This window comes from Triturus cristatus, chromosome 7 (genome assembly GCF_964204655.1).
Source record: "Triturus cristatus chromosome 7, aTriCri1.1, whole genome shotgun sequence".
NCBI lineage: Eukaryota > Metazoa > Chordata > Amphibia > Caudata > Salamandridae > Triturus > Triturus cristatus.
The window spans coordinates 373523698-373551163 of record NC_140590.1 but is presented as its reverse complement, the minus strand read 5'-3'; the positions used below and the strand labels follow the sequence as shown (position 1 = coordinate 373551163).

At 45.6% G+C, this 27466-nt stretch overlaps 1 protein-coding gene across 2 annotated transcripts; it reads left to right on the top strand.

Annotated features, from left to right (window-relative positions):
* Positions 1–459: 459 nt before the first annotated feature.
* Positions 460–24868, top strand: RPL28 (ribosomal protein L28). 2 transcript variants are annotated; one of them, XM_085616544.1, is made up of 5 exons: positions 460–567; positions 5435–5523; positions 6680–6803; positions 7434–7552; positions 24735–24868. In XM_085616544.1, the coding sequence occupies exons 2-5, from the start codon at positions 5443–5445 to the stop codon at positions 24822–24824; spliced, it is 414 nt and encodes a 137-aa protein (XP_085472670.1). In that variant the 5' UTR covers positions 460–567; positions 5435–5442; the 3' UTR covers positions 24825–24868. The 2 variants fall into 2 exon arrangements, with proteins under 2 accessions (XP_085472670.1, XP_085472671.1); XM_085616545.1 differs by lacking the exon at positions 460–567 and adding an exon at positions 4364–4883.
* Positions 24869–27466: the final 2598 nt, after the last annotated feature.

The window sequence follows — 27466 nt, the reverse complement described above, 5'->3', positions numbered from 1 at the left end:
GGGACAAAAGACAGACCTATTTTCTGTTCTGGTAAAGCTGGTGGCCATCTTGGAATAGAAATAATTGTACCCTCGATAACCATTTTCAAAGCAACATTGATGGTATCAGAAAATCATATGAATCGTTTAAAATGCAGTGCATGTCCACTAAACTATACTATTTACTACTACAGATTACCGTATGCCAATTTTAGGAAATATTTCTGACAAGCATTGAAAAAGTATTTTTTTGCGTGTTAATAATGTAACCATTTTCAAAGGCGGCCATTTATTTTCACAACCAAATAATGCAAGTCGTTTTTTTCAACTTCCAATGTGGTCGATTGTTAAAACAAACTGCATGTATGTGCGAGTGTCTGTGCACAATTTGAGTTCGTTCCTATTCTAGTAGTGTAGTAGATAGTCATTGGCAGCGTATGGCGCTATTTGCAAGCCTAATGACAGTCCCATTTTCATGTTTACTTCGACTCTAATTCGCGCATGTGCTTGTGGACCGGAACAGAGGTGATAATGCCTCTCTCACTCCGCCTACTTCCTTTCCTTTTTCTCTGACCAACGAGTAGAGAGGTAACGTGTAGTCGCCATTGGGCTTCTCAGTCAGAATCCCGTGAATAAATTGTTATCTTGTGAAACCGGACGTTATATTATACGCATTCCCGATATTGTTCCATGATACACTCATCTCGACTCAGTTGGGCCACCGATCTCCTGCTTCGTGCACTCTATTTGGTTGGGCCTTCTCACGTAGTGTAGTAGCAGAAACTATTAAAATAGTTTTTGTTTGCTTTGTTTACACCTGTGTGTTTTTAGGCTGCTGAGTCAAAGAGTATTTTTTTAGTGGCGTGCACAGGGACGCATACTTGGTGCTACACACGTTTTCCCCTCAGTGTATTTGATTTTACAACATAAGCCATCGCCGTATTGCAATACCGAACACACACACACACTCTCTGCTCATAGTCCGTCACGCCAGATGTCAGCCGGTGGTGGGTTTTAGACCGAGGACTTGTATTCTAATATTTGAAATATATTTGTGTGTTGGTTACCTTCTTATTAGCAGATAGATGCTCCCTAAAGCAAAGTGCGCTTGGTTAAAAAAAAAAAAACTGTAGGTCCAAGGATGGGACCTTAAGATTGCCTTATGTAAGATGCACATATATCCCTCATCCTTGCTGTCTGCTTTTTAGTGCATGTAGATAGAACTACCAGTATCCTGCTACCAAGAAGTTCGAAACTGATTTTGATACCAATGGAGGAAGCTTGTATCAGTCCTTTTGGAATATATATATATTTTTTTAGGGCTAGCCTTCCAGATAGCAGATTGTCGAATCCCAATTGTTAACTCATAGAAATGCCTATTGGTTGGCTCCCTCATTTTTAGGTCGAGCCTGAGCAGCGCATGCGCTGCAAGCCATGCTTGCTGTATGTACTTGAAGCCCTACCCACTGTCCGCCCATAATGGTCATTGTCCTTAAACGCTGGCATCTTATTTATTATGCTTTTTAGTCCCTCCTTAGTACCGCCTTGTCTTCATTTGTAATCTCCCATTAGGACTGGCCCTTTCATTATGATTGTTACACGGTATGTCTTTGGTCTGTGAGTACTATTTTCTTTGAGTTTCTCTTACTGCAGGAGGGCCTTTTGTGCACAGTTGTGACCACCACTTGTTTAACTCGTAGCAAACGGGGAGCTCTGTAGGGGCCATTGGAGACAGAAAGGGGCAACTCAGCAATGCCTTCAAGCATTTGTAATGCAATATATTTAGCATTTGCGAGACTTTAAGCTAGTAAATGGCAATGCCTTTTATTTGTTTTAAAAACCAAAACGTAAATAAAAGGCATTGGGGAGAGGATTTGGCCTAATGGCTAGGGTGCTCGACCTCGGTTCGAGTCTCGGTAATGACGCTGAACATCCTGTGATTCTGGGCAAATCACAATCTCCCCGTGCCTAACAAAAAAATGAATGTGTGTCCTCATGTAACGTAACTAGTGCTATGTAAATCACTCTGATGCCTGATTGGATTTGGGTCAAGTTCGCGCTATATAAAACTCGGGAGGGGAAAAAAAATGTTATTTACAATGCCAATAGCTCAGACTCGCGTAAATGTGAGACGTATTCTATTACAGATTCTTGTTTTTTCTTTTTCTTGTTTGTCCCAACCCTGTAACCTCTGTATAGGCCACTTGATTGGTTGATTTGAAGCCTTCCACAGCATACATTTAGGGCACAATGGGGCATATTATCAAGAAACGGCGTAAAAATTATCGCCACTTTAGCGGCAGTAAACTGCCGCTAAAGCGGCGATAATGGGCTTGATAATATGCCCTTGAGAATTCCAGTAGAAGCCCATGTTCTGGTTTCAACATGGGCTTCTATTGGGAATTCTCACGGGCATATTAAGCCCATTATCACCGCTTTAGCAGCAGTTTTCTGCCGCTAAAGCAGCGATAATTTTAACGCCGTGCTTGATAATATGCCCCAACCTTTTTTCACTCTGACTCAATGGGAGATGTTTCTTTTCGCATGCTTTCTGGCGTTGGGGAGTCATCTGCTGTTCCCAGGTGGCGTCTGGAGCAAAAAGTGTACTACGCATGACATTTTTCTTGGTGATGGATGAATATGCTCCCTTGGCTACCACAGAGGACCAAATATTTAAATCCTGTGGAAAGTAAATTAGGCTTTGGCAACAGTCGCCCATTACAATCACACTTCCTTATTCTTAAATTGTTCAGCTTTAGAGTGAAAAGCGCATGAAAAAGCATGCCATTTCTGAATATTAAAACCAGAGTTCAATTAAGTTTTGAGGTACTTTTAGATGACTGCTTTTACACCTGTATTTTGAAATGGTATTTTGTTTGACATTTTTTAAGCAATAGTTTACAAACAGCAAAACCGACAGATTGGTACTTAAATTATTATAGCGAGATCTATCGGCTTTGGCTATGGTTGTCAGAAGGATGGGACTCTTCATTGGGCACAGTCTGGGCCACTGGAATTTTGCAGCAGGGGTGGACCGAATTAACTGGCAGTGTTGACTAAATTATGCAGCAAGACTTTGTTACAATATTACCTAATTTTGTCATTTTTGTACGTTGACACTATCTGGGAAAAGGTTTCACCTCATTAGTACCAGTTTAACACCCAAAATGCAGCAAAGAACAGAAAGGTGGCCAATCAAGTTTCCAAAATTACTTAGCCAAAATCATTCTGTCAGCGCTTCCTGCCATTAAACTTGGGTGCACCATTTTTCAAACCTCCTAAAGCCCACCCTGTTCAGAAACATGACACAACTACTCGCAGAAAGCTCTTTGAAACAACCTTTCATTAGAATTCAAATACATTTTTATATTTGAACATAATCACATGGAAATTTCAGTGTGGAACATTGTTTCCAAGAATGAATACTACACGTCCCCAAAAAGTTTTTCTTCCCAGTGTGGCAGAACGTTGGTGCGTTGTTGTGCACAGCTGTCTTAAGTGTGACCTAAGATTTTCCTGCATCTCCAGTCAGTGTACTTTGGCAGACGAGGGTGTGCCAGGCTACCCTTTCCTGTATGTTTTGGTATACGTTATTATCCACATCCTGCTTTTCAGTTATATTGCACATTGACGGGATTGCGACCGATTAAGCATAGGAAATTCAGCTCTACCCAAAGACAGGAGAATGAGCAAAAACAAGTGTGCGCAAAGCCAGGCTGCTTTTGAAATCGAGGGCTATTCTAGCTTCCTGCAGCAAATAACATCTTTTACCTTGTTTCGATACGTTACTTCTAGATAGGTTTATTACTAAAGAAGCCCTGTTCTGAACCCTGTGCTGGCATTCTGAACAGTTTGGACAGCAAGGTACATTTCCAATCAGTTTATAATTTTGGGCTTTTGAGGCGAATGCTAGTCTAAACTGTTAATGGTTCTTTCACATTGATAAGCTGAATCTGGCCTAGTGACAGTTATGACACTTCAGGTTGTTGCTTTTGTCACAGCTTTAGTTCTGTCTATGGGCCCCTTTTAAGGCTTCCCATGCCTTACTCCTCCACCATGTTATGGAGGTAGGCCTATGCATGTATGGCATATCGTGGGCATTTTTACTTTTGACATTTTAATTTGCTGCACTGACTCCACTTTTATGCGCACAGTATTAGCCTCAGGAATGGTCTCTCCTGTGACATATTTTCTACGTGTGGTGGCTACCAATGTGTTCTCTTCTGGTTGGATTGAGAGGTTGTGCTTGTCTTCCAATTTTGTTGCCATGCATGTTGCCTATTCTTGATAGAATGAATTGCAGTTGTCTAAAGTTTAATCTAGCAAGACAAGGAAGTGATTGCAGGTGTATGGGATGACCATAGTTCTTTTGTATACTGGCCATGGGGGTTAAAAGGTTTGCCCAAACCTACAATTCTGATATGCAGCTTAGGGTTCCATTTGACTTCACGCTCTTCCTGGCACCCCAGGTAAGAGTTTTGATGTCTTTATCTTTACGAGATGAGAACTGTAATTGTGTAATATCATCCCCTCATAAATTGTGACACGGGTCATGTTAACGCATTTCTCAGTACTTCACAACTGGAATTACGGGGGTATTTTATAAATGATAGTCCATATCGCTTGCGTGTCGTGAGGACACCATTGGGTCGAAATGGTGGTTCTTAAACCCAACACGTTTTACTTTTCCTTTCCCCATTTTAGTTTTCACTTTTAACCATTTAGTGACAGAAGATCGTATAGCTCATTAACATACTTGTAAAGAAGTGTGCCATTCAGTTCAGCCTCGAAGCACCTAAATCAGCAGTTCTTAATCTTTTGACTACTGTGTACTACACTGCATCACTTCTGGAAGCTTGGTATCCCCGCTTATGCAAATTGGAAAATATAAACAAATACATCGGGCAAGTACACAATTATGGTATATTTAATTCACACACAATATGCTATAATCGGTATTTTACTGGAAAGATGGAGCTTTTCAAAATCTTGTTTTAATTCAGAAAGATGGCCCAATGTAGACTCCAGCATATTGCCTTGTCTTTATTTGCTCCTAATGCATGCTCTTAATTTGCTAATACCAGTGCTTCAATTGAGGTCACCCAGGCAACCCTATTTATGTACAGAGTTTTCATTATATATCTGGTAATCTTTATTTTCTAAACCATCGGTGACCCCGAGTTGGAGTTGCAGACCCCAGTGGCCCACCAACCCCAGGTTAAGAACTGCAGGCCTAAATGTATAATAGTATAACTTCTTGTATAGCATGAGACTTGCGTGCACAAGGCCAACTATGACAGTGTTCATTGTAGGTGCAGGATGTTACAACACGTGCTCATGTTCTGTTCACTAAGACACCTGCCATGTTAAAGCAGTTTAAATGAATGAAATATCCAAGTTCTCGTGTTTGTACTGGTGTTAAATGAAGTTAATCTGACATTTTTATTTTTTGTAGGTGTGAAGATGTCTGCCCACCTGCAATGGATGATTGTTCGCAATTGCTCCAGTTTCCTGATTAAACGGAACAAGCAGGTTTACAGTACGGTAAGTTTAACTATGGATGTAGGTCGATACCAATGTTTTACATATGGGATGCAAGAGCAACCATTTAAGCAGTAGGCATTTTTTAGTTTTATAAATTGAGTTAAATAGATTGGTCTGCCCTTACGCATTTTTTCTGCTTGTACGTCTTGTCTGCTTGAATGACCGATTCACCCATATACATAATTTTGCTGTGTATTTGTTTTTTTTTTTTTTTAACTACTAAAGCTTGCTGATTTACCCTTTGATTGTGACTTGGACAGCAGTTTTTATGGCATGTGTGAACATGCTGAATATGATCATGCTGAGTTCTGTGCCCCTCTGTACACCGCATTAGTTTTTAGGTCGAGGCTGGGCAGCGCATGCGCTGCGAGGCATACTGTATTGAGGTATGGAATAAAGGCTCCACCAGTCTTAACAATTGGCTCATGTTACAGTGCTTTTAAAGTCATTACTTTTCATTCATGAATAGACGTACTAGTCCCTCCTTGGTACCGCCATGTCTGCATTTGTAACATCCCAAACGACTGGACTGTTACTTGTGGTGTTACATGGTCTGCTTTATCTAGTCGGTGAGCTCTATTTCTTTTAATGGTGTTCCCCTATTCCACCCACAACTTCACTGCATGCCGCTGGCAGCACGGTCTGCTTTGCACATTAGCAGCCACGCTTCTTTATTTAACTTACAGCGTGTTCCGCTTTCACTTTAGCGGGCGCACTTATTTATTTACCTTTCAGTGCGGTCCCCTTTCACTTTAGCGGCCGTACTTCTTTACCTAATTAATTTGCAGCGTGGTTCGCTTTCACTTTAGCGGTCGCACTACAGAAACTTGCTTTCTTTATTTTTTTTAAGGGAAAGCGTCCCATACCTTGCTTTCACTTTAATGTTGGCCATCCCCCTTTCTATAGACGCTGCTCACTGTAACCTGAATGATGAGCTGCGTCTAAAGAAAGGGTAGGGGTCTCGCATTTGGCAGCAATTTGAGCTATCGCCATTAGAAATGGCAATGCCTTTTATGTATTGCTTTTCTAAACACATAAATAAAAGGCATTGTCATTTACAATGCCAATAGCTTAAATTCTATCAAATGCGAGACCTATTGCAAAGAATATGCTTGTTTTATCATGCAGTGATGTATATTTTGTTCTTCATTTAAAGGAGCCCAACAATCTGAAGGCCAGGAACTCTTTCCGTTACAATGGACTCATCCACAGGAAAACAGTCGGCGTGGAGCCGGCAGCTGATGGAAAAGGAGTCATTGTGGTTCTGAAGAAACGAGCAGGTGTGCCACTGTTTATTTTTAAGAGTATCTGCTCATGCTTTAGTGCAATCTGGGAATATGTACTAGCAGAGCTAAAATGTGGGGCTGATGTATTGCTGCCATTAGTAGAACATCTTTAGTTTTGCATTATCATTAATGTCATTGTGAAGGTTAAGTTAGGAATGAGTGAACTATGGAGGACGTTTAACATCCTCAAAGCAGTGCCTGATATTTTTCCAGGGTATACCAGTACTGTTTCAATGTGGGCCACCAATCATCCTTACTAAAGTCCATTTGCATTGCTTGCGCTTTTCCACAAATGAAGAGGATGCAAACTAAATTCTTAGCTTCCAGTTTAGAATTCCTATACGTTTACTGAGTTTAACTTTCAGTTTGCGTTGTATGTATATGTACTTAATAAATATGCTAATATTTAATTTTCCAACCAGTCGCAGATTCCATGAGCAGACATTGTCCCAGGTTAAGAACCACTATCTTACACAATTCACAGGGTTGCCCTGGATAATTTACGAATACTAAAGAAATACAAAGACTAAAGCTAGTTTTGTAGAGGATGCCAGTTTTCTATCCTCTCTGTGCCATTTTTGTCCATGAATTCGTTTTTACTTGTCATACATTCTCTTTCCTTAGGTCAGCGCAAACCAGTCTCCGCCTACGAAAAAATCACCATTAACAAGAATGCCCGGGCTACCCTGAGCAGCCTACGTCACATCATTCGCAAGAACAACTACAGGAAGGACCTGCGCATGGTAACTTTTCTTTGTTTCCAATTAACTGCTCCACTTGTATTCGTAGCCTGATGCTGGTGTAGTGAGGCAACTTTGTTACTCAAACAGCTTTTTACATCTTACTTGTAATCAAAAGCTTTGAATTATCCAGACTGCTGTAGTGCAGACATCAGCACCTACTTACCTATGCAGCTGCGGTTTAGGGCTAATCTACGATGCTCATGTGGCACGGCTCTAAAGTTGATTGGCACACTCTTCAAAGAAGTTATTGTTTGTTATTATAGTTTCGTCTTAGTGGTATATGCTTTTTAAATTGAAGCGCTATATGCCAGGCAACATTTTTAACGATATTTCTTTCTAGGCTTTGTTGGCCTTCTGCTCTAAAATCTTCTGAACACCATTAGAAAACTGCACTTTTGTGCAAGTTCTGAAGACATTTTGTTGGAGCATTGACAATGTACTTCAAATACATCTTGTAACGTGCCAGTGAAAGGCCGTTTCAGATTCAGAAAAAAGTAAGGGACTAGAAAGCAAATGGGATTGCTGCTGCAGTCTTACATCGACATGCCACTTAATTTTGAACAAAATATCAGTTTTACTGCTCTGTTGGGGACATATTCTTTGTATGTAGCTCTCAATACCATATTTGTGCTATTTCTAAGTGCAGCAAATAACCAGTATTACTAGTAACCTGTTTTTTGGTAATCCTACAATTAAGTCAAATGTTTGTGGTTTTTTTTGTGCTGAGTAGGTTAGGCCGGTGTTCTTTCCATATAATCTTGGCCATTCTGCTAGTGTAGTTTTTATACTGGACTAGACTGTCAACTGTCATGGTGTCTGCCTTGTTGCTCTTTTATTGGTAGGGTGGCACAAATGTATTTCAGTGGCAACTTATATTTCTGTTAAATAATTAATGTTAAACTTGAAATAAAGCAGTTTATCTCTGGCGGATTCTCCATTAGGGCTCTGGGGCTGCGCCTCCCATCCCCCTGAAATTATTTCCTTCACATTCCTGTACAAATGCTAAATGGATTTGTTTAGAGATAGTTATATCTCTAAACAAATCAATACATTTATGTCTGGGCTGTCTGTCCGTGGCTGCCTGCCCCGCCTCGCTCTAAATCAGAGTACTGAAGCCAGGCAGTATATGAACTTTCTGAACTGGGACCCTCGACGCAGGGCTTATTATTCTAAAGCCCTTCATAAGGAATCATTGCCAGTCTATGGCAGTATTCTCTGTATCCCAGTGACGCTCGCAGCATCATGGTATGAGGTGTTGGAGTCACCCTCCCTGCATGATAGCAGCTGAAAATCATTCACAGGGACAGATCCACCCTTTCCCATTCATCACATGTAGGAGTGGATGCAAGCACTGTGTGTTTTGGTGCCATGTCCTCTAATGGTAAGTGTTAGAATGCTAATCTTCTATTATGTATTTTGTTCTGAGACTACTCACCACCCTAACCTCCCCCCACTGTGACACCCCAGGCCCTAGCTGCAGTGACTTGCGCTGTTAGAAGTGGAGCTGCCGCATTTGTTCCCCTGTGAAATGGATGCAAAAGATGAGGCCAGTGTTCTTGTTCCTTTGTGAAGTTTATACAAATATCCGACTGAAAGGCAAAGACAAGATATGTGCTTACAATGGACAGTTATCTGCTGTATGACATAAAAACTGGCCCTGCTCTTCCTGCCTTTAACATTGATGCCAAAACATGGATTGATTTGTGAACAGTGAGTGTTAACACATTAAGGCAATGCATGTCAGCGATTTAGTTCCTTTTTTTTTTTCAAGCTTTACTTCATCTTGCCCTCCTCGAGAGTTAGCTATGTAATCATGTTGGGTTTCTTTCTGTATTTTTTTCCCATGTTTTCTGTATTTTTCAGTGCATACTTTGAGATGTGCAGGTGTTTGAGGAGCTTTAGAGCGCTGAAGCCAAAGCAAAGTGCCTGTGTGGGTTGGCCTCTCTGCAGGGCACACAGAACAATGGCCATGTATTCCAGGTGTAATTGCAATTTTGTGAAAATGTGTGTGAAGAGGGTGCACAGATGGAAACATATTTACAGCGCAAAAGCGAAAGTAAAATACATTTCTTAAATGTGAGTGCATTGTATGTTTGGATGTGGTGAGATGCAAGGAAGTGCATTTGGGAAAGTCAACAGAGGGTGCTGAAGAGTAAAGAGGTGGTTGAAGATGTGCAGATCTTTTTTTTAATATTTTTTTCTTTTGGAGGAGGATCCAGCCTAGACCTCACGTTTGTCCATTAAGCTTGCCCGTGCCGCTCACTACAGAAAATTCATACCAAACTTTTACCATTGTGCCATGCACAGACTGAAGATTTTGGATTCGCACCACTCCCTTCTGCAGCAGCAAAGGCCTCTCATACGTTGTGGCCCTCTTTCAGCAGACTGACTTCTCAACTCTGCAATCTGCAATCGAATAGGACGCCAACAAAAGACACCAATGTTAATGCTGAAAGCGACATTGGTTGCTAACTATGACGACTAAGCAGCTTGATCTCTAACTCCAGGATGAGATGGATGCTGCCAAAAGTGATTTTTTTTTTATTCATCTTCACACTGGCAAAATTTCCACCAAGCTGCTACCGAGATCCTGCCAAGGAAGAGGAAGTTGTCTTTTGAGGAGCAACTTGCCTTGGACTTCCAAGGCACAAAAAATTGACAGGGACACTAGCCCCCTTGCTGTACTACTTCCTCCTTTCTCTCCGCCTGTCTCACTGCTTCCACCGTACAACCCGCCTACTCCAGCTTCACCAGAGGTCACAACACTCCCTTTTCGAAAGGGTAGCATATTGTATTTGAGGAACCTTATGTTGCCCCCTAAGATCCTGAACCCAGGAATGACCATGGTTTTGCTCCTCTTTGTGATACCGATCCTGACTTCTACCCGGCAGAACTGTTCCTACCTAATTACCCTACCTCATGCCTGAATGTTATACAAAGGGTGGCTACTTTCAGAAGTAGATATGTATGTCATGCAGGAAGACAATGACTTCTGGTTGAGACACTTTCCAGAACACAATGCACCCTCTAGTTCTCCAGTGCTGAAAGATGCTCAAGACGGTGCCATAGACCTTCAAGACGGCGCCAGAGACCTTCAGGACGGGGCCCGGAGCAAAGGGTAGGATGAACGCAAGGCATCTGCCTCCTGCACTCTAGAGCAACGACGTGCTCTGCCTCCCGCGTCGGCCCTTGGCTAATGTATTAGGGGTCTACAATACCCCAGTGCAAGCCTACTAGGGTACCCCCTGCGCCTACTAGGGTACCCCTACTGTGTCTGGTGACTAGTCAGGAACATTGTAGAACCAGACGGTAGTGCACCATTTACACTTTAGTATTCTTTCGGTCCTGATGAAGTGCTACAAGACCCGTTAGGAGCACAAAACATGTTGACCCACTTAACCTTGGCAGTCCTCTATGAACACTAAATACACGTAGGGCACCTATTTTGTTTTTAATCTGGCTCGAGCTACCTATACAATGAAACTAAACCTAGTAGGACTGCTCGTGACCTATTTTATTTCACCTGTGCACTACCCAGTCGTCACACCCGCACGCACCCAACTGCTTCTTCAAAAGATCTCCGACAAAGAGCACCGTTTACGGGAGGCCGGGCATTTCAGCACCGGCCCGACGAGGAGCAAGGCCCAATGATGAAGCATGACATCCTCCGTGGTGCGTGAGGGCATCACGGAGAAAGACCTTCCTTTCCCCACACTTTCAGTTAGGAACTGCGCACCCCTCTTATACACCTGCAGGACGGGGCCACAGGCCTGCAGAACGGGGCCAGAGAAAGACAACCCAGTAAAGGATCGGGTCATCGGTCAACAAAAAAAACCTCACTTAATTACCCACCATACATCTGCGCCCATGTTCAGATTGGCTCCCTGGTGGTCCACACTGAGAAACATCCCAGGGCACAGGGGTCTCGCCACCGCTTCACAAGGAGAGTAAAAAAATTGTTGCAGTGGGCAAGAGGGTGGCAGCACAATTAGCCACACACTGGTGCTTTGCCATTGGCCTACTCTACAGGTACGAAAGGGCGCAATGGTATGAGATGGGGTAAGAGCTGGCTACTGAAGGCAAAGCAATCTCAAATGCCACCATCCTCTGTGCTCTAGATGCAGCGAACACTGCAGGCACAGGTGTTGATACTAGAATCCTAGTCAGGCATTACGCCTGGCTATGTCTCTGGCTTTAAGCCTGAAGTGCAACAGCATCTGCTAGTGAAAACCTGTCTGGACCGCAGTGTGGCTCAGATGCTTGAAAAACTGAAAAAGGACACAAATGTGGCCAAGACTTTGGAGGCTTTTCAGACAGCCTTATCCAATTGTCTTTTCGCAGGTCGGCGTACACAGGAGGTAGTAAGACTACTTCCTCAGGCTCCTACCTCATACCAGAGTTGGCAACAATACAACCAGCAGTCAACACAGGAGTATCCAAGATGTTGGAGGTAAAAACACCAGAGGGATGGCCAAAGGACGCTCTGCCAGTGAAGCTTCCTTCTGCACTCAGTGACTCCCTGCTTTCCACAACCCTTCTGGTCTCCTTCCTCCCAAATCACACTGCACGTGTCTGGAAAGGCTACAGGGGTTTCTCCCATGCTGGGAAGGAGTCCGCCCCTACCTATGGGTCCTCTATCATACATACTGCCTGGAGCTCATTACAATCCCACCAGGCATCCCAGCCAGCGTGCACACCCTCCCTGTAGAACACCAGCACTGCCTCCAGGAAGAGATTCAGTGGCTTATCCCAAGAGGGGCAGTAGAAACAGTACCTTCACATTACCATAGCAAGGGGATGTACTCCCTGTACTATTCATCCCCAAAAAGGACAGGTCTCTAAGCCAATACTAAACATCAGACCCTCAATATGTACATCCTCTAACATTTCCATGTGGTCACTGCAGGATGTCATCCGACTGCTGCAGCAAGGTAACTTCATGACGGCTCCATCTGAAAGGCGCCTACTGTCACATAACCCATCCTCCCTGCTCATTGACACTACCTACACTTTTTCCATCAAATTGTCAACTGGCAGTCAGAATATTAATGCGCTGCCTTGGAATGTTGGCCTCATGCGTAGCCATAGTTCACACCAGGCTACACATGGGTCTGCTCCAACAATGCCTTTCAGCATTGGTCACAAGCAGAGAGCCACTGAGAGGATCTATTGATATGGGCCAACACCCATTCTTTGCAGTGGTAGAACGCGACCATCTGTTGCAGAGCAAGCACCTTATAGCCTCAGTTCCATGGATGACCATCAGATTCCTGGCTTTTCTGTTAGGGGCGCATCTTCAGCAACTGACCGTTCAGGGCATGTGATCGCCGCAACAGAAAGGCTTCCACATAAATTACCCTAAACTCCTTGCCATCTAGCCGGCTCTAAAGGCTTTTTTCACCCCGTTCAGCACAAAGTGCTGTTGAAAAAAACAGAACCTGCCCGCAAAATATTCTCTTCAAAAGCAAAGCGGAATCCGCTCACCACACCGGTCAGCGTTGGCACAAAGCATTTGGCACTTCACCACCAGATACTCCTACTAGCGTAGTGCCTTCTAGGAGTGGACAACGATTTTGCACACCTTAAGAGTGCTGCAGCAAGTCCACAAGTCCTGCTCCCATACGTCTGCTTTTGGTGGTTTCCAGAGCCAGACCTCTTTACCACCATCCAAAATGCTAAAGCTTTGCTTCTAGGTTCCCACACCCCAGTCTATGGGCAGTGCTCCGGATGGATTGGTCGGGGATATATGCCTATGCTTTTCCTCCTCTCCCACTCCTATGTGGCGTGGAAGCTTCTGCAAACATCCCTCACTCATCCTGGTGGCTCCCATGTGTGCCTGACAGCCATGGTTCTCGACCCATCTGGAGAGGTCGCTGGTCCTGAACGAGAAACTACCTAACCGGCTTGGCCTTCTGAGGCAGAACTATGGCACAATCAGGCACCCTGACCCCAGGAATCTATATAGCGATCTGGCTTTTGATGTCCTATAATTTGGCTAGCTTAACCTCCCTCAAAAGTGTCTATTATCAAAGAACCATGCAGACCCTCTGTAGAGGCATGCTACGCTGCCAAGTTGTAGATGTTTGTCCAATACTGTATTCCTAAGCACAGAGATCGGCTTAAACCTGCAGTTAAGGATATCGTCTCAGTGGTGTGGGATTCATACAGCCTGACGCTTGTGAAACATTACATTTTATTGGGAACAAGATTTAATCTCTATTTTGTGCAATGGACACCTAGACATTAAATTGCACTAAACAGTTTGAGCTGTGGCACTTTGGAGCACACAACCAATCGTGAATAGAACAAGGCAGCTCTGTGCAGACCACTAAGGAGAGATCCTGTAGGCTGGGTCCTGAAGGGGGCCTCATTCCAGCACCTCGTGTCCTGGCCTCAGCTCCGTAGGTCTCTGAAGAGACTCGTTATTAATACACTTCTACTGCTCTTTGATCCGGTTTTGCTTTGTGCCAGCTGCTTCTGCAGTGCCTAAATTCAGCTAGTGGGTCCCAGTGGCATTTATTTGTGGGGACATGGGCAGCAGCGCCCTATCCCAAAAATTAGTGATTGGGGGTGGTCTAAAGCAGGGTTCAGTTGATGGGTGCTTTCTCCCAGTCCGCATTGTGCCGTGTGTAAAGGGAAAATAGCCGCTCTTTCATGCGGCCTGGCTTAGAGATCACCAGGTATGAAGGAGCGCTGCAGAATCTGAGGTAATTCCAGCTGGTCTCCAAGTGTGTGATAGTGTATTTTTATTCATTCAACTTATTAACTGCTGAGAGTACGTGTTCTTATCACACTACCTTGTCCTCCGGTCCCTGAGATCCTTGGCCAGTTCAGCGGCAAAGAGGAGTTCAGCGTTGCATTGGGAATGTCGCTTCACACACACCCAGAAATGCTGAGAGCTCTCCAGGCAGGAAGCAGCGACCTCCTCTGACACCTTTTCACATTGAACTCGCAATGTGCCCTGAGGAGTGCGATGGAAGGGTGATTTGTCGGTGAAAGGAAGATTTGGACGGTTTTTGATTCTGCAAATCCCTAAATAAACCTGCGCTGTTTACAGTACCCTCTGTGCCCCTAGCAAACACTGTAGCATCTCTGTGCTGCTGGTGCAGGGTTTCCTCTCCCCAAGATGCCATGCAGCTCGGCTGCTAGATTCTTTGTCATGGGACCATCACAAAGGGGTGGGGGGGTTTAGTGGTTTGTGGCCCCAGGTCTCACGTCTACAGAGCCCTGCTCTGCAAAATGTATATTGCAGATACTGGACTTCGATCCACCGGAATACCTTCAGCTGAAGACAGCGGGAGCCCGTCCCTTGCCCTAATTACTCAGCCTCCTGAGCTGCGCATGGAAAGAAAGGAGGGAACACACAGCAAGTTGCACAAGACTGTAGTAAAGAAGAGAATTGATTGAGAGGCGCAGTATCAGCCCTCCTGTCCTTGCTGGGCTTGCCGTCTCCATCATGACATGATTGATTGAATCCGGTCCTTGCTGGGCGGGCTGTCTCCGACATGACATGATTGATTGAATCCAGTCCTTGCAGGGCGGGCTGTCTCCATCATGACATGATGGATTGAATCGGAATTTGCCAAGCAGAAGTGTGGGTAAGTTCCAATTCTATTAAGGACACGGAGGCGAGGATTATGCTAATATCTCTCTTCGCTTTATTACAAATGAAACATCCAGCAGCCAGAAAGATAAAGAACCATTGTCATCAACAACAAAAAACTACAGCACCCTACAACCAGGTAGATACGTAAGTCCATAGTAGTCCTTCCACTATTTCCAGTAACCGGCAATCATAGTCCCCTGTTTGTCTTCTCCTCTTTCTTGGCGCGAGTCACGCCAATTTATTACTGGTCCTGCTTCGACCCATCAGTTCCTGGAAGGAAAAAACAAACAGGGGAGCGGAGATCTCCACGAGAGTAAAGCATCACAAAACAGCATAGGCAAGAACAACATCTTAGGCAAAGCAAGAAGCACCCAAAAGTGGTTACTTACTACTGTACGGGCAGGTTCGCACTATCGTGCTCCGGGTGGGATAATCCTCGCCTGTGTCCTTAATAGAATTGCAACTTACCCTCACTTCTGCTTGGCAAATTCCGATTCTATGGCAGGACCGGAGGCTTCGGATTATGCTAGTTCAAAGCTTACTTACCACCAACTGAGCTACATCCAGGACTGGTTTAAAATAAAACCTTTTAAACGTAGAGTCCGAGGACCAATCCGCCGCTCGCATCAGATCCTCCAAGCGCGCTCCCAATGCAAACGCGCTAGAGGCCATGGCTGCTCTGGCCGAATGAGCACCAAACTGTTTTGTATCAATGCCCACTTCTTGCATGACCCAACGCACCCATCTGGCAATTGTAGGCGAAGACACAGCTTTGTGTGGCTTCCGGAGTGCAATCAAGAGTTGTCGCTCACCCTGAGGGCGAAGTTCCCAAGTCAAGTCTTCATAAGCCTTGAGGCAATCCACCACACACAACTTCGGAGAATCCCGAAACGCCGGATATGACACTGTTCGGGTGTGGGAATTAGTATGACGCCCTATTGTAAAAACGACCCCTTCAGGCGAAAAAGTTCGTGCCGAGATTTCCAGAGCTCGGACATGCGAAACTCTCCTACATGAGAGCAAACGCAACAGCGTAGCCAATTTAGAAGACAGTTCCTTCAATGACAGATATTTGTTGGGCTGCCAAGATACAAAGAGATTCAGCACCAAGTTATCGTCCCGAATACCGAGGTTCCGGCGGCAAAGACTGGTGCTATCTGCTCACGCCTTAGACAAGAGGGTTGCAGCCGGTTCGAATGGCCTGGCAGCGACCAGCGTTGCCGGAAAGCCGCCACACCATGAGACGGAGCCGCCCCTGTGTGACCAGATGGTGTAACATCCCGTCCAGACTCCGAAGCAGATGAGGACACAGGGGGAGTAGGATTGGAAAATCCCAAGAAAGTTCCAGAAGAACCAGAAACCAGACTTGAGATCTCCAACACGGGGTTACCATGGTCACTTCCGCCCCCTGACGGTGAATCTGTGCCGCAGATCTTGTGATCATTGAAAACGGAGGGAGCGCATAACCGCTCTTTCGTTCAATTTTGAAGGAAGGCATCCGTGGCCGCCTCCATCGGATCCGGCTTCCAACTGAAGTATCTGGTTGTCCAGTCAGGAGGCAAAGAGGTCCACCGAGAAAGGACCCCATAATGACTGGAGCCACTGAAAGACCTGGGGGTCCAACTTCCAGAGACTGGAATCGTACAGGTTCCGAGAATGCCAGTCTGCTACCTGATTGGTCCGGCCCGGAAGATACTCCTCCGTGACCGAAATGTGGTGGTCCAGACAGACTCCAAAAATCTTTTGCCAAATTTGCCAGTGCCTGAGATCGGGAGCCCTCTTAGCGATTGACGTAACGGACCGCGGAAACGTTGTCCATTTTCAGAAGAACACAGGACTGCACGCTGTCCTTGGTCCAACATCGAACTGCGAAGGACCCTGCCAAAAGTTCCAGACAGTTGATGTGGAGACTCTGCTCGTCTGCAGACCACAACCCTCTGGTGGAAAAATCCCGGCACCTCGCACCCCAGCCTGACTTGCTGGCATCAGACTCTATGAGCAGATCTGGAACTGAACAGAAAATAGCCGTCCGTTCCAGGCCTCCATGTGGGATAACCACCACGTTATCTCTTCCATGGCCTCCTCTGAGAGGAGAACGACATGGTCGTAAGATCTCCCCTTCCTCAAATGGAGCGCCTTGAGGTGCTGGAGCGTCTGAAAATGTAGGGGCCCCGGAAAGATCGCCTGAATAGACGAAGAAAGGCGGCCTACTATCAGTGCCAGTTTCCATAAGGAAATGTGAGGTTTGGAAATCGTTTGGTGCAGCTAGTGACGAATGTTCGCCATTTTCCGAGACAGAAGACTCAAGGTTGCTTGGACGGAATCTATCACAAACCCAAGAAAGGTCACCTTTTGGGAAGGTTGGAGAATGGACTTGCCTTCGTTGATCACAAATCCTAAGCCCTGTAAAAGAGAACCTGTCTGCTGAAGCTGCGAGGCGAGGACCCTCGGGCACTGCGCCATGAGTAGTAGATCGTCCAAGTAAACGATCATGCGAATGCCTTGAGCGCGGAGGAACTCCACCGCCGGATGGAGCACCTTGGTGAAACACCATGGTGCCGAAGACAGACCGAACGGAAGGGCGGTGAACTCGTACACCAAATCCCTCCAGCAGAACTGCAGAAACAGACTATGTGGAGGATGGATAGGGATCACCAAATAGGCATCCTTCAAGTCCAGGCGCACCATCCAATCGGACGGCAGAAGGACGTCTCGTAGAAGATGGATTCCCTCCATCTTGAAATGTCGATAAACAAACCATCCGTTGAATTCCTTGAGGTTGATCACCGGACGACGGCCACCATAGGCCTTGTCCACCAGAAATATATTGCTGAGGAACCCCTGGGGATGTAGCGTTGTTCGGCAAACAGCCCACTTGTCGATGAACTGAGCATCTAGTGCGCCGAAAGAAATCTGGCGAGGAGCCTTCTGCTGAGGTTCCCCCTGTAACTATATGAAAGCCTCGAATGGTCTGGAGAACCCAAGCGTCTGAAGTTATGTCCGCCCAAGCGCCCTGAAAAGCCGCTGGTCGACCCCCAATGCGGACCTGAGACACCGGAAGTACACTTACCGGAGGAATTGGCACCAGAGATGGTCTTGAAGCCCCGCGTCCTCAAACGTTGCCCTCTTGTCGGGTAGAAGTTGTTAAAGTTTGCGGAGGTATTATACTGACCACGAGCGGAGCCTTGCCCCCTTCCGGAGTTCTGTTGATAGCCTCGGCCGGGAGAGCGGCCCCAGCCTCTCCCGGCCCCACAGAAAACCCGCTGGTTAAAGAACCGCTTGATACTGGTCTGCGCTTTGTCCAACGACGTGAAAGTTGCCACAAACTTACCAAGCTCCTTAACAAAGGGGTCTCCAAAGAGACCCCCTTGAGCCACAGCACCTGCCTCCGAGGATGCCAAGTCCCCTAGTTTGGGGTCTAGTTTGATCAGCGACGGCGCTCGGTAGATAAAGCACAATTAGCGTTGCCCAGAAATATGATTGCACGCTGGGCCCAATTAGAAAGGACCTCAGCAGAGATGGGAGACCCCGAGACCTTCGCCTCTTCCGCCATATCTAGTATTTTAGTCATGGGGCCGATGGCGTCCAGCAACTTATCCTGACAGGAGCGCCAGGACCTGTCATTGCCTTTCCGCGGATCTTTCACAAACTTAGCGAAAAAGGTGTCCATCTTCGGGTCTAGTTCCGGCAAGAAAGCAATCTTGTTCTCCAACGAGGGCCTCGGGCATTCCGCACGAAGGCAACCCCGAGCCGCCTCCTCCAGGGGTTCCGAAGCCTACTAGCCACCTTATCCCCAGGGACCCAAGCCGCCGAGCGGGGTGCATAATTTCATCGGGATTAAGCATGTCCGAATCATACGGAACCGCAGAAGTGGTGGTGGAAGGGGTCGCCGACGGGAGCCACAGCTGTGAAGACCATGCCTAGTCATCGGTATCCCCTTGCATGCCATAATCGTCCAGAGGGGAGGGAGGTTCTACAGGCTCCTGCGGGACGTCTGCCGGTAAAGGCGAGGAACAGATGGCCCTGCCGAATTGCCAAAAGCTGACCTGAGGCGTTTGAACGCGCCCACGTCTACACCTTCGATGCAATGCTTTTTAGGAGGTGGAGGTTTCTCCCCGAGCTGTTAGGAAGGATCGGCCGGGGAATCAGAGCGTCGCGCCGTCACCTAAGTGCACTCTTGGACAATTTTCTGGGAAAGACGTTGCTCCATGGGTCCCACCACCTCATTGACTACTCTATAAATGGAGGTGTGTACCGCCTCAAAGAAATAATCGTCCCAGGGTGAAAAACCCTGGACCTCTTCTTCATAGTATTCAGCCTGATCAGCCATAGTTACACCAATAGCACACCCACAATCAAAAACCGAGCTGAGGCTCAGGATAAGGGAAGTAACTCAGAGGTGAAAACACCGCCAATTTTACAGGGGAGGGAAACCCCAACTAAAGCCAAGGCAGGCTGGTAGACTACACAAAGTTTGGGCAACCAAAAGGTCACAATAGGAGCAGCACAGACTCCCTACGCGCGTAGCCCTCAACGACCTGACCGGGCTTGCTGCCTCCCTACGCGTTTACCGCCAGATTCGTGATATTTGGCAGGTGCGCGATCGCGCACTAAGGTGCAAGCGGGACTTGTGCTTATTACAACGCTCGAAGAAGCACGTCCAAATTCCAGACGGAAAGGCTTATTACGGACCCCCGCCGGGGCGTACAGGTCAGAATCTGCGGGAAATTACAACCTGAATACTCGGGCGTCCAGGTGAGGCAGACAGGGGTAAGGCAAACCGCTCGTGTCTATCGCAGCGCGACTCCTCTGTGAGGAGTGCCGCAACGAGAGGGCTAAGTCCCTCTAGCGGGCTTTGCACGCACCACACTGACCGGAATGAAGCCGCGTAAGGAGCGAGATGAAACCTGTCAAATATAGCCACAATAAAGAATAAGAATAGGAGAGCACTTAATTGGCTGCGAAGCAGCGAAGAAAGAGGAGGAGAGGAGACAAACGGGAATATGATTGCCGGTTACTGGAAATAGTGGAAGGACTATGGACTTGCGTATCTCCCTGGTTGTAGGGAGTTGTAGTTTTTTGTTGTTGATGACTAGGTTTCTTTATCTTTCTGGCTGCTGGATGTTTCATTTGTAATAAAGCGAAGAGAGATATTAGCATAATCCGAAGCCTCCGGTCCTGCCATAGAATCCGGTCCTTGCTGGGCTGGCCGTCTCCATCATGACATGATTGATTGAGCCCTGCCCTTGCTGGGCTGGCCGTCTCCATCATGACATGATTGATTGAGCCCTGCCCTTGCTGGGCTGGCCGTCTCCATCATGACTTGATTGATTGAGCCCTGCCCTTGCTGGGCTGGCCGTCTTCATCATGACATGATTGATTGAGCCCTGCCCTTACTGGGCTGGCCGTCTCCATCATGACATGATTGATTGAATCCGGTTCTTGCTGGGCGGGCCGTCTCCATCATGACATGATTAAAGCCTTCCACAGTTGCACCCCTTCCTGCAGCCAGCTCAGCACGTGCAACCATGTAAGTGATGAGTTTGTGCGAAACAAAAAGGTTTGAGTGTCTGCAAAAGAGTGCATGTCTGAAAGAGACAGTCTGTTAAAGGTTTCGAATGTGTGAGACAGACGGAAACCGCATGAGAAAGTGTCCGTGTGTACAGGTGGCGAAGATTTGCAGTGTCATCTCCTGGGCCTGCTGTCTCCAATTTTGCGGTTTTTTTTCCTGCAATCCAGCCTCCTGTCCCACTGCCCGCACAGAAGCACCTCGTGATGGCCACTGTCCTGCATTTCTTGGTTCTTAACCGCTTTTAACCCCTCACGAGACGAGCATGTCTCAGCCCTTCATGATCTGTAAAAGTGCCTGTAGGGGGCTTGGAGGGATGAGCTGCTGCACAGCGCTATTTGGGAGCACAATCCACTACTGAGATTCAATGACGGCACCTGCCATTAAACCGCCCTGAATTAGTGAATGAAAACCATGCCGGGATCCTGTACTGGGAATGTAATATAAGTTTGGTTTTTATTTTTTACAATAAGCATGTCTGAAAATGTTTTCAAATATTGTCAGATCAGTGGACAGAAGTATGAGTGTGATTATTCCAGGATCAAACTGTTTAACAGAGTAGATCCAAGATTGCAGATCACTGCAAAGGGTATACGTTTAGTACCAAATTGCATTTTGGTAATTATACCATGAGACTGGGTACTTCCCTACTTCCCCGATAATATCCAGTACATGTTTTTAAACTCACACTTACTAGCAGTTGTTACATTGATTCTAAATAACCACAATCTTGCCAAATAGGGATCAGATGAATACAATCAAAGTATTTATCGTAAATGGCTCCTGAAAAAAGGCTCCTGTGCGTTTTTGGAAATTCCGGGGTTTTTTTTGGCAGGCTTCTACCTCTGTAAGGTCTGGTTAACATATGCTGGGCTTGGGAGAACTGGAAAATTTAGATCAAGTTAGACTGCCCCAGACACATGATGGGCATTGCCAGTGCTGCAGCTTATGTACCTCACTCTCTCAATCTCTAACTTGAGCCATATGCAAGTGATCAGACAGTGGCCAAGGGCAGACCATGACGCCTGAAATGGCCAGAGTGAGCTGCCCCTCTACCGATGCCCACATTGAACAGATGTGTAGCTGTGCCTATGACATTTTTTGCTGCATTTGTTACATGGTTTATAAGAAAGAGAAGCTGGAGCTATGATGTACTGCACAAAAAACTTTAGAAGCAGCTTATTTACCTCTAAATATGCTGATGCAAACACCTGGTGTGCAGTAACCTTCCACAAAAAGGGGGAAAGCCCTCCCAGCTGGAAACTGGACCCAAAGACTTTAAAGGAACATGACCAATTGGGTAGTTGTCTGGATTGATGGTCATCTTTAGTCATAATCCATCAAACCAGACCACTCTCAGAACAGCACTACAAGCTACTTCCTCATGTCATTCCAAGATCCAGTCAACATTTGTGAGGTGGGTTTGCAGGATGATAGGCATTCCTGAGGTATGTGTTTGCTGAACACATTGTACTGTGTGGCCTAATGCAGGTCTGTGCGATATCCATCTTTTATCATAGTATCTATGGGGTGATTGTGTGTATGGGTGTGTGCACCTGGAGGGTTTGTCTGCAGTGAATGAACAATCTAAACAGTGTATTCTGTTTACACTGGGGTTGCATATCTGTGCAAGATGTTTTGTGTTGGGGACATTATGCATCTTTGCCAGGGTGTGCCTACAGGGTTTCTTTGCGCAAGGGTATGTGTGTTCAGCAGGGTTTAGTGTTTGCTCACCGTGGTGGGAGAGACCTAACCAGAGAGAAAGTAGGAACTAAGTAAAGAGAAATTTAAAAGCTTCATTTGTTGTATTTCGGGGTATATAGGTATGATACCACCTTTCATATTTTACTTTAGCATTATTGCAAAGCATTGTTTTTATTTCAGACTTCATGCACCGAAACAAAAACTTAGTTTCTCTATTAACCCATAAGATTGATGAAGGGTTCGGTGGGACAAGTGATTTTTAAAGGAGATGTAGATTTCTATAACTTCTTGTCCCTTGAACAAGTAGATTAAAAAAATGGGCTCTCCATTTGAACCTTTACACTTGCGCCCCTTACAATTTCTTTTGTTACAGGGATTCTGTTTGTAAACAGAACTGTCTGTGATCACAGGACTCCAGAATGTAGGGATTAAGTCACCATACCACATCAGTACCTATCTGACCAGTTCACAGTGCCTTGCTTGCCCTCCTAACCTTTCCAGAGTAACAGGTGAATTGGCAACCTAGAACACAACTCTCTGCTCCCCAAGGGAACAGTGGAAACAGATCGTTACATTTTGTTTCTCACTCATGCATGTCCATATTAAACAAAAGAAAGACACAAGGAAAGCTTACAATATTTATTGAAACTAGTGTGCTCTAATATGAAGCAATTGTGCTGTGATAAGAACATTTACAACTGAGCAAATTAATCAACGTTACGTGCAAACTGTGTACAAAGAAAAGCCCTACCATGATGAATTGTATGTCTAATCCTACCCTTCATGAGCTGTTATATCAGTTTTCTATGAAATTACAACAGAACGCCATACTTGGCATTTGTAGTTATGTGGTCTGAATCATAGATGCAAGCTAAGGTTGCGCAAGGCTGGTGCCCTCTTTCCTGGACCTTTACCCTCTGCTAGAATTCTCCTCTACTTTCCAAATGAGAAGTCAGTTTATATAACAAGTGCAGTGTTGGAAAGCAGCTGTGCCTTTGTGTTGCCTAAAACGTTAGGAGATGTTGCTTGACCGAGCACAGAAAAACAGGGCACTAAGTTGTTCGACCTTGTCCGCAATGATTAGACTGAATCCCAGGAAGAACTGAATAACAAGAACATGTGCAGCATATTTCAAAAACATCATGGCACAAAATAAAAGGTGTCTGTAATAGTGCAATGCGGCCTACCACGTACAGTTAGGCTACAATAAGGGAGAACCAAGTAGGCCCTTAAAGGAACTTTCTACACTTTCCTGAAAAGTTGCTTTGTGTCGCCATCACATTAGTGCTAGTGAATTCCGGGCCTTCACCCTGGAAGAACCTTTCTTTCATGTTCATAACAGAATTGTCCTTAGTACAAACCCCACATTCTTTCCAAAGGGGTATCCTCATTTCATCTTAATCAAAGCATTGAACTCAGTCTTCTACCCACAATCAGACTTGATGTCAAGCATCCCCTCGTGTAGATCTGTAGTTCCAAACCCTTTCACAAAACTCAGCAGATGTTTCTTGATTTGACCAAGCCACACAGGATATGCTCTTTCAAAGGCGGGCATATCTAGATGGATTGTCAAATGTGTCCAAGCCTGCTACTTTAGGGCTAAAAATAATTTCCCTACCCTGATTCCACGTTCAAAAATGGACCTACTGTGGCTTTCCTTGGAAACACACCCATAGCTGGCATATGTAAAGCAGCTCTACACACATTCACAAAGCACTGTGGCACGGCAGCAAACAAGATTTGGCCAAGCTGTCCTAAGAACTGTTTGTCCTCTGCAACATCCTTCAGCTATCCCCAGTTTACGGGTGTACTTTTTTACTGTGTATGCAGAGCATGTTTAGTTACAGCCACACATCATACAAACTTAATGTTACTTACCTTGTAAGCTTCCGTTTGTAGCATGTAGTGCTGCAGATTCACCTGCGTCCAACCACCTCCCCCAGAAGCCTTCAGTTACTGCAGATGTGCATTTCTTTTACTCGAACGTTCGGTATACACCTACTCCTTTCGACACTCCTAATGCTCCACCTTTATGCACCCTTTAAATTGGGTATAGTAATATTCTTCGAAAGTGTAGTAAAGCTAAGGTAGGACTTGAACTGGGCTTTACATGTTTGGGTCAGTCCCTTCCATCTAAAGCCAGTGATTGTATTTTACCAACTCTCTCCTCTGCACTGCACTCTAAACTGCGTCTGATTTTGTAATGTACACATTTTTGCACATTGTAATATTTGCTTGCTGTAATTGTGTGCTAAGTTATTGAACATGTTCAGTTCTTTGGTAACACTCTTAATTTATTCTAGGCGGCTCTCCGTCGTGCCAGTGCCATCTTGAGAAGCCAGAAGCCTGTGGTGGTTAAGAAGAAGCGTACCAGGGCCACCAAGACTGCATAAACTGTTTCATAGAGTTTAATGAATATAATAAAACAAAAAAATAACATGATTTGTATCTGTCGTTTGTGAAGAGCTATTATGTTAATCTGAGTGAGACATAAAATTACTCTGATTTAACCTTGCCTGTTTGTGACACAAGGCTCCGGTTCAAAAGTGTGACCTTTCTTAGCATGGAACCCACTATTTAACGCGGAAAAGTACCCCGTGTGATTGGAGAGGAAGCTAACTTAATAGCACTCACTTGCTCTGAGCTTATAATAGGCCAGTACCAAATAAGGTAGTTCCAGCTTCAGTTTTATGGGTTGCTTATTTTATGTACAGCACTTTCGTCCTTTTCAGGTTTATTGTGGAGTCCTGTACTAATCCGATCTTGCCGCTGGAAGGCTTTCCCTCTCCTCAGTTCTAGATCTACCCAGATATTAGAACTACCAGTCTCCTCTCTCCACCCACAGCCCCTTCATTCTCTCATCCGTTGTGTATTACCGTAGATAGTTGCTTCCTTCTTTGCTGGCAAGAGCAACCTGTGTTCACTTTAACGTGTTTCCCGAAAATCTGCGGAGTCATCCAATTTCCTTTTAATCCACCGAGATGTGCATCTTCTTTCTGCTTGCAAAGCTGCCTCCACAGTTTCTAAGCAAACAGCACCTTCTGCACCTCTGACTACATTTGTAACATATTGATGTTCCTTACCCTACAGAATATCGCTTCAGTTTATCTGTCCATACTGATCCGTGATCATCCTACTGCATACTGAAATTTATGCTTTGTAGAAAGCCCCTTATTCAACCTACTACGTCTCTTTAAGCAGAACCACTTCCGCCTTCTGTTAAAAGGTGCACCACTGGAGACTGCTTTTAACCTGCTTTCCAAACTTTAATGGCGTTGATATGTTGGTTGCCTTTGTATAGTATTGCCGCAATGGGGCCACCAGTCGCATCAAGCTGCAGAGGTATTCTCATTTTCGTCGATTGTGCTGGGGGTCTAGGAATGTATGCAATTTTTCATTGGATGAGCCTTGAGCTGCCATTTGTGGCTTGATTATAAGGTTTAAAAATAGCTGCATTGTTGTAATCTTGCTCTGAGTACTCCTGTTTATCCTGGGGTTCAACTCCCCTCTGGTTCTTGTGTCTCCTTGTTCCCATTTTACAAAGGCGTTGTTCCCGCATTCTGATGTTTGATCCTACCTCTTGATTCCAATATTCTTACTGTCCCTCACTATTTTATTTTCCCTTTTATAGCAAGGCAGGTCTATATGGTTTATATTGTAATACTAACAAATATTTGAATGAGCTTTTTAGTTATTTGATTGGTTATGCATCGGTTTGTGAGATATGGGATATGCCTTGGGTGTGAGGTCGTATTGAAAGGTGACTTGACAGTCCTTTTGAAGACTCGCAAGGGAACCAGTGCCAGCAGACCTCTCTCATGGCTGCTACTAGTATCTGAGGTGTTCTAATCTGCTCACATCTTTCAGACTCCTGGGAGGAGGGTTCATCTGCCTACGGGAATATGAGGGGGCGCTATTTTTATTAAGGCTTTAGCAATAGCAGGCTTGATGGCACCGACTGGAGCTGAGAAGATAGTTCAAATTGAGAAAGCAACTCTGAGGCAAGAAACCAAGTGATGAGGAGTGAGTGACACCAGTACACGTCAGGTGAGCAAGCAGTTCCTCAGCCCAGTGGCGGGAAGCGAAGATTTGTTTGTCCCCTCCAATTCTGTACATTGCCCTCCTAGAACGGTTCTTTGCAGTAGGCTGAATGACCTATAGGACGGCAATACCCAAATGCTCATCAGTCCTGAACCAGTCTCACTTCTCGTTATTTTCAGACTTCGCCTCGTGATCTACCCAGCAAGAGATCCTAGACCCACCTTCAAGGATGGCCAAATCGGAGCCACACCTCTAAATATCCTGGACTCTTCCCCCGCACCCCCTTTTTTCACCTTGGAGCCCTCCTCAATCAACTCAGCCCTCTGTCACTGCATCTGCCAATGGCTGAACATCCCAAGGTTGTTCTTGCATCTTCAGGGCTGCTAGTTGCTTGTGCAACATCCTCAACCTGACCTCAAGCTGAAAAGCATCAGTTGCCTATCGACAAGTTTATGCTTTGTGTACAGGGGAAGAGTCGTCCCAGGGAATCGCCCGAGTCCTCTAAACGCTTGTCCCGTTACCTGCCCCACCACACTCCGGCCATTATTTATCTCCGACTCCTAAAATTAAGAATACTTACCAGGCTGCCGCCATCCGAATTGCCTGCGGTCCTGCCTCCCCAAATACAAAAAAATGCAGAAGCGTAGGACTGTCCGCACGCCGCCCCCCTCTGCATTTAAGACCCACAGTTTTCTTTCATGTTTTAAGTGGTGGCACCAAACTTAACTTAATTCCTTCATCTTCTCCCTTTCACACCCCCCTCCGCTGCTACCCTCCCCAAACTCTTGTCTGCTGCCCATCGGAGCAGAAAACCAGTGACGTTGACGGGCTGAGAGCCTGGTCAGGGCAGCCTTTAACTTGCTTGGATGTCGCATCACTGGGAAACGACTGCTGGCCCATCACTGGTTCTCGTGGAGGCTCGTACAAAGTCTCTACATTTGCAGAACATCCCGGCCGCCTGACACAGCCCTTTGGTACCAAGTAGGCTGGCTCC

Bases quoted from the DNA above. Each gene is read 5' to 3' on its own strand.
- RPL28 (XM_085616544.1), top strand. From the start codon at position 5,443: ATGTCTGCCCACCTGCAATGGATGATTGTTCGCAATTGCTCCAGTTTC. The intron at 6,804-7,433 runs GTGTGCCACTGT...CTCTTTCCTTAG, and splicing joins GGTTCTGAAGAAACGAGCAG to GTCAGCGCAAACCAGTCTCC. The intron at 7,553-24,734 runs GTAACTTTTCTT...AATTTATTCTAG, and splicing joins ACAGGAAGGACCTGCGCATG to GCGGCTCTCCGTCGTGCCAG.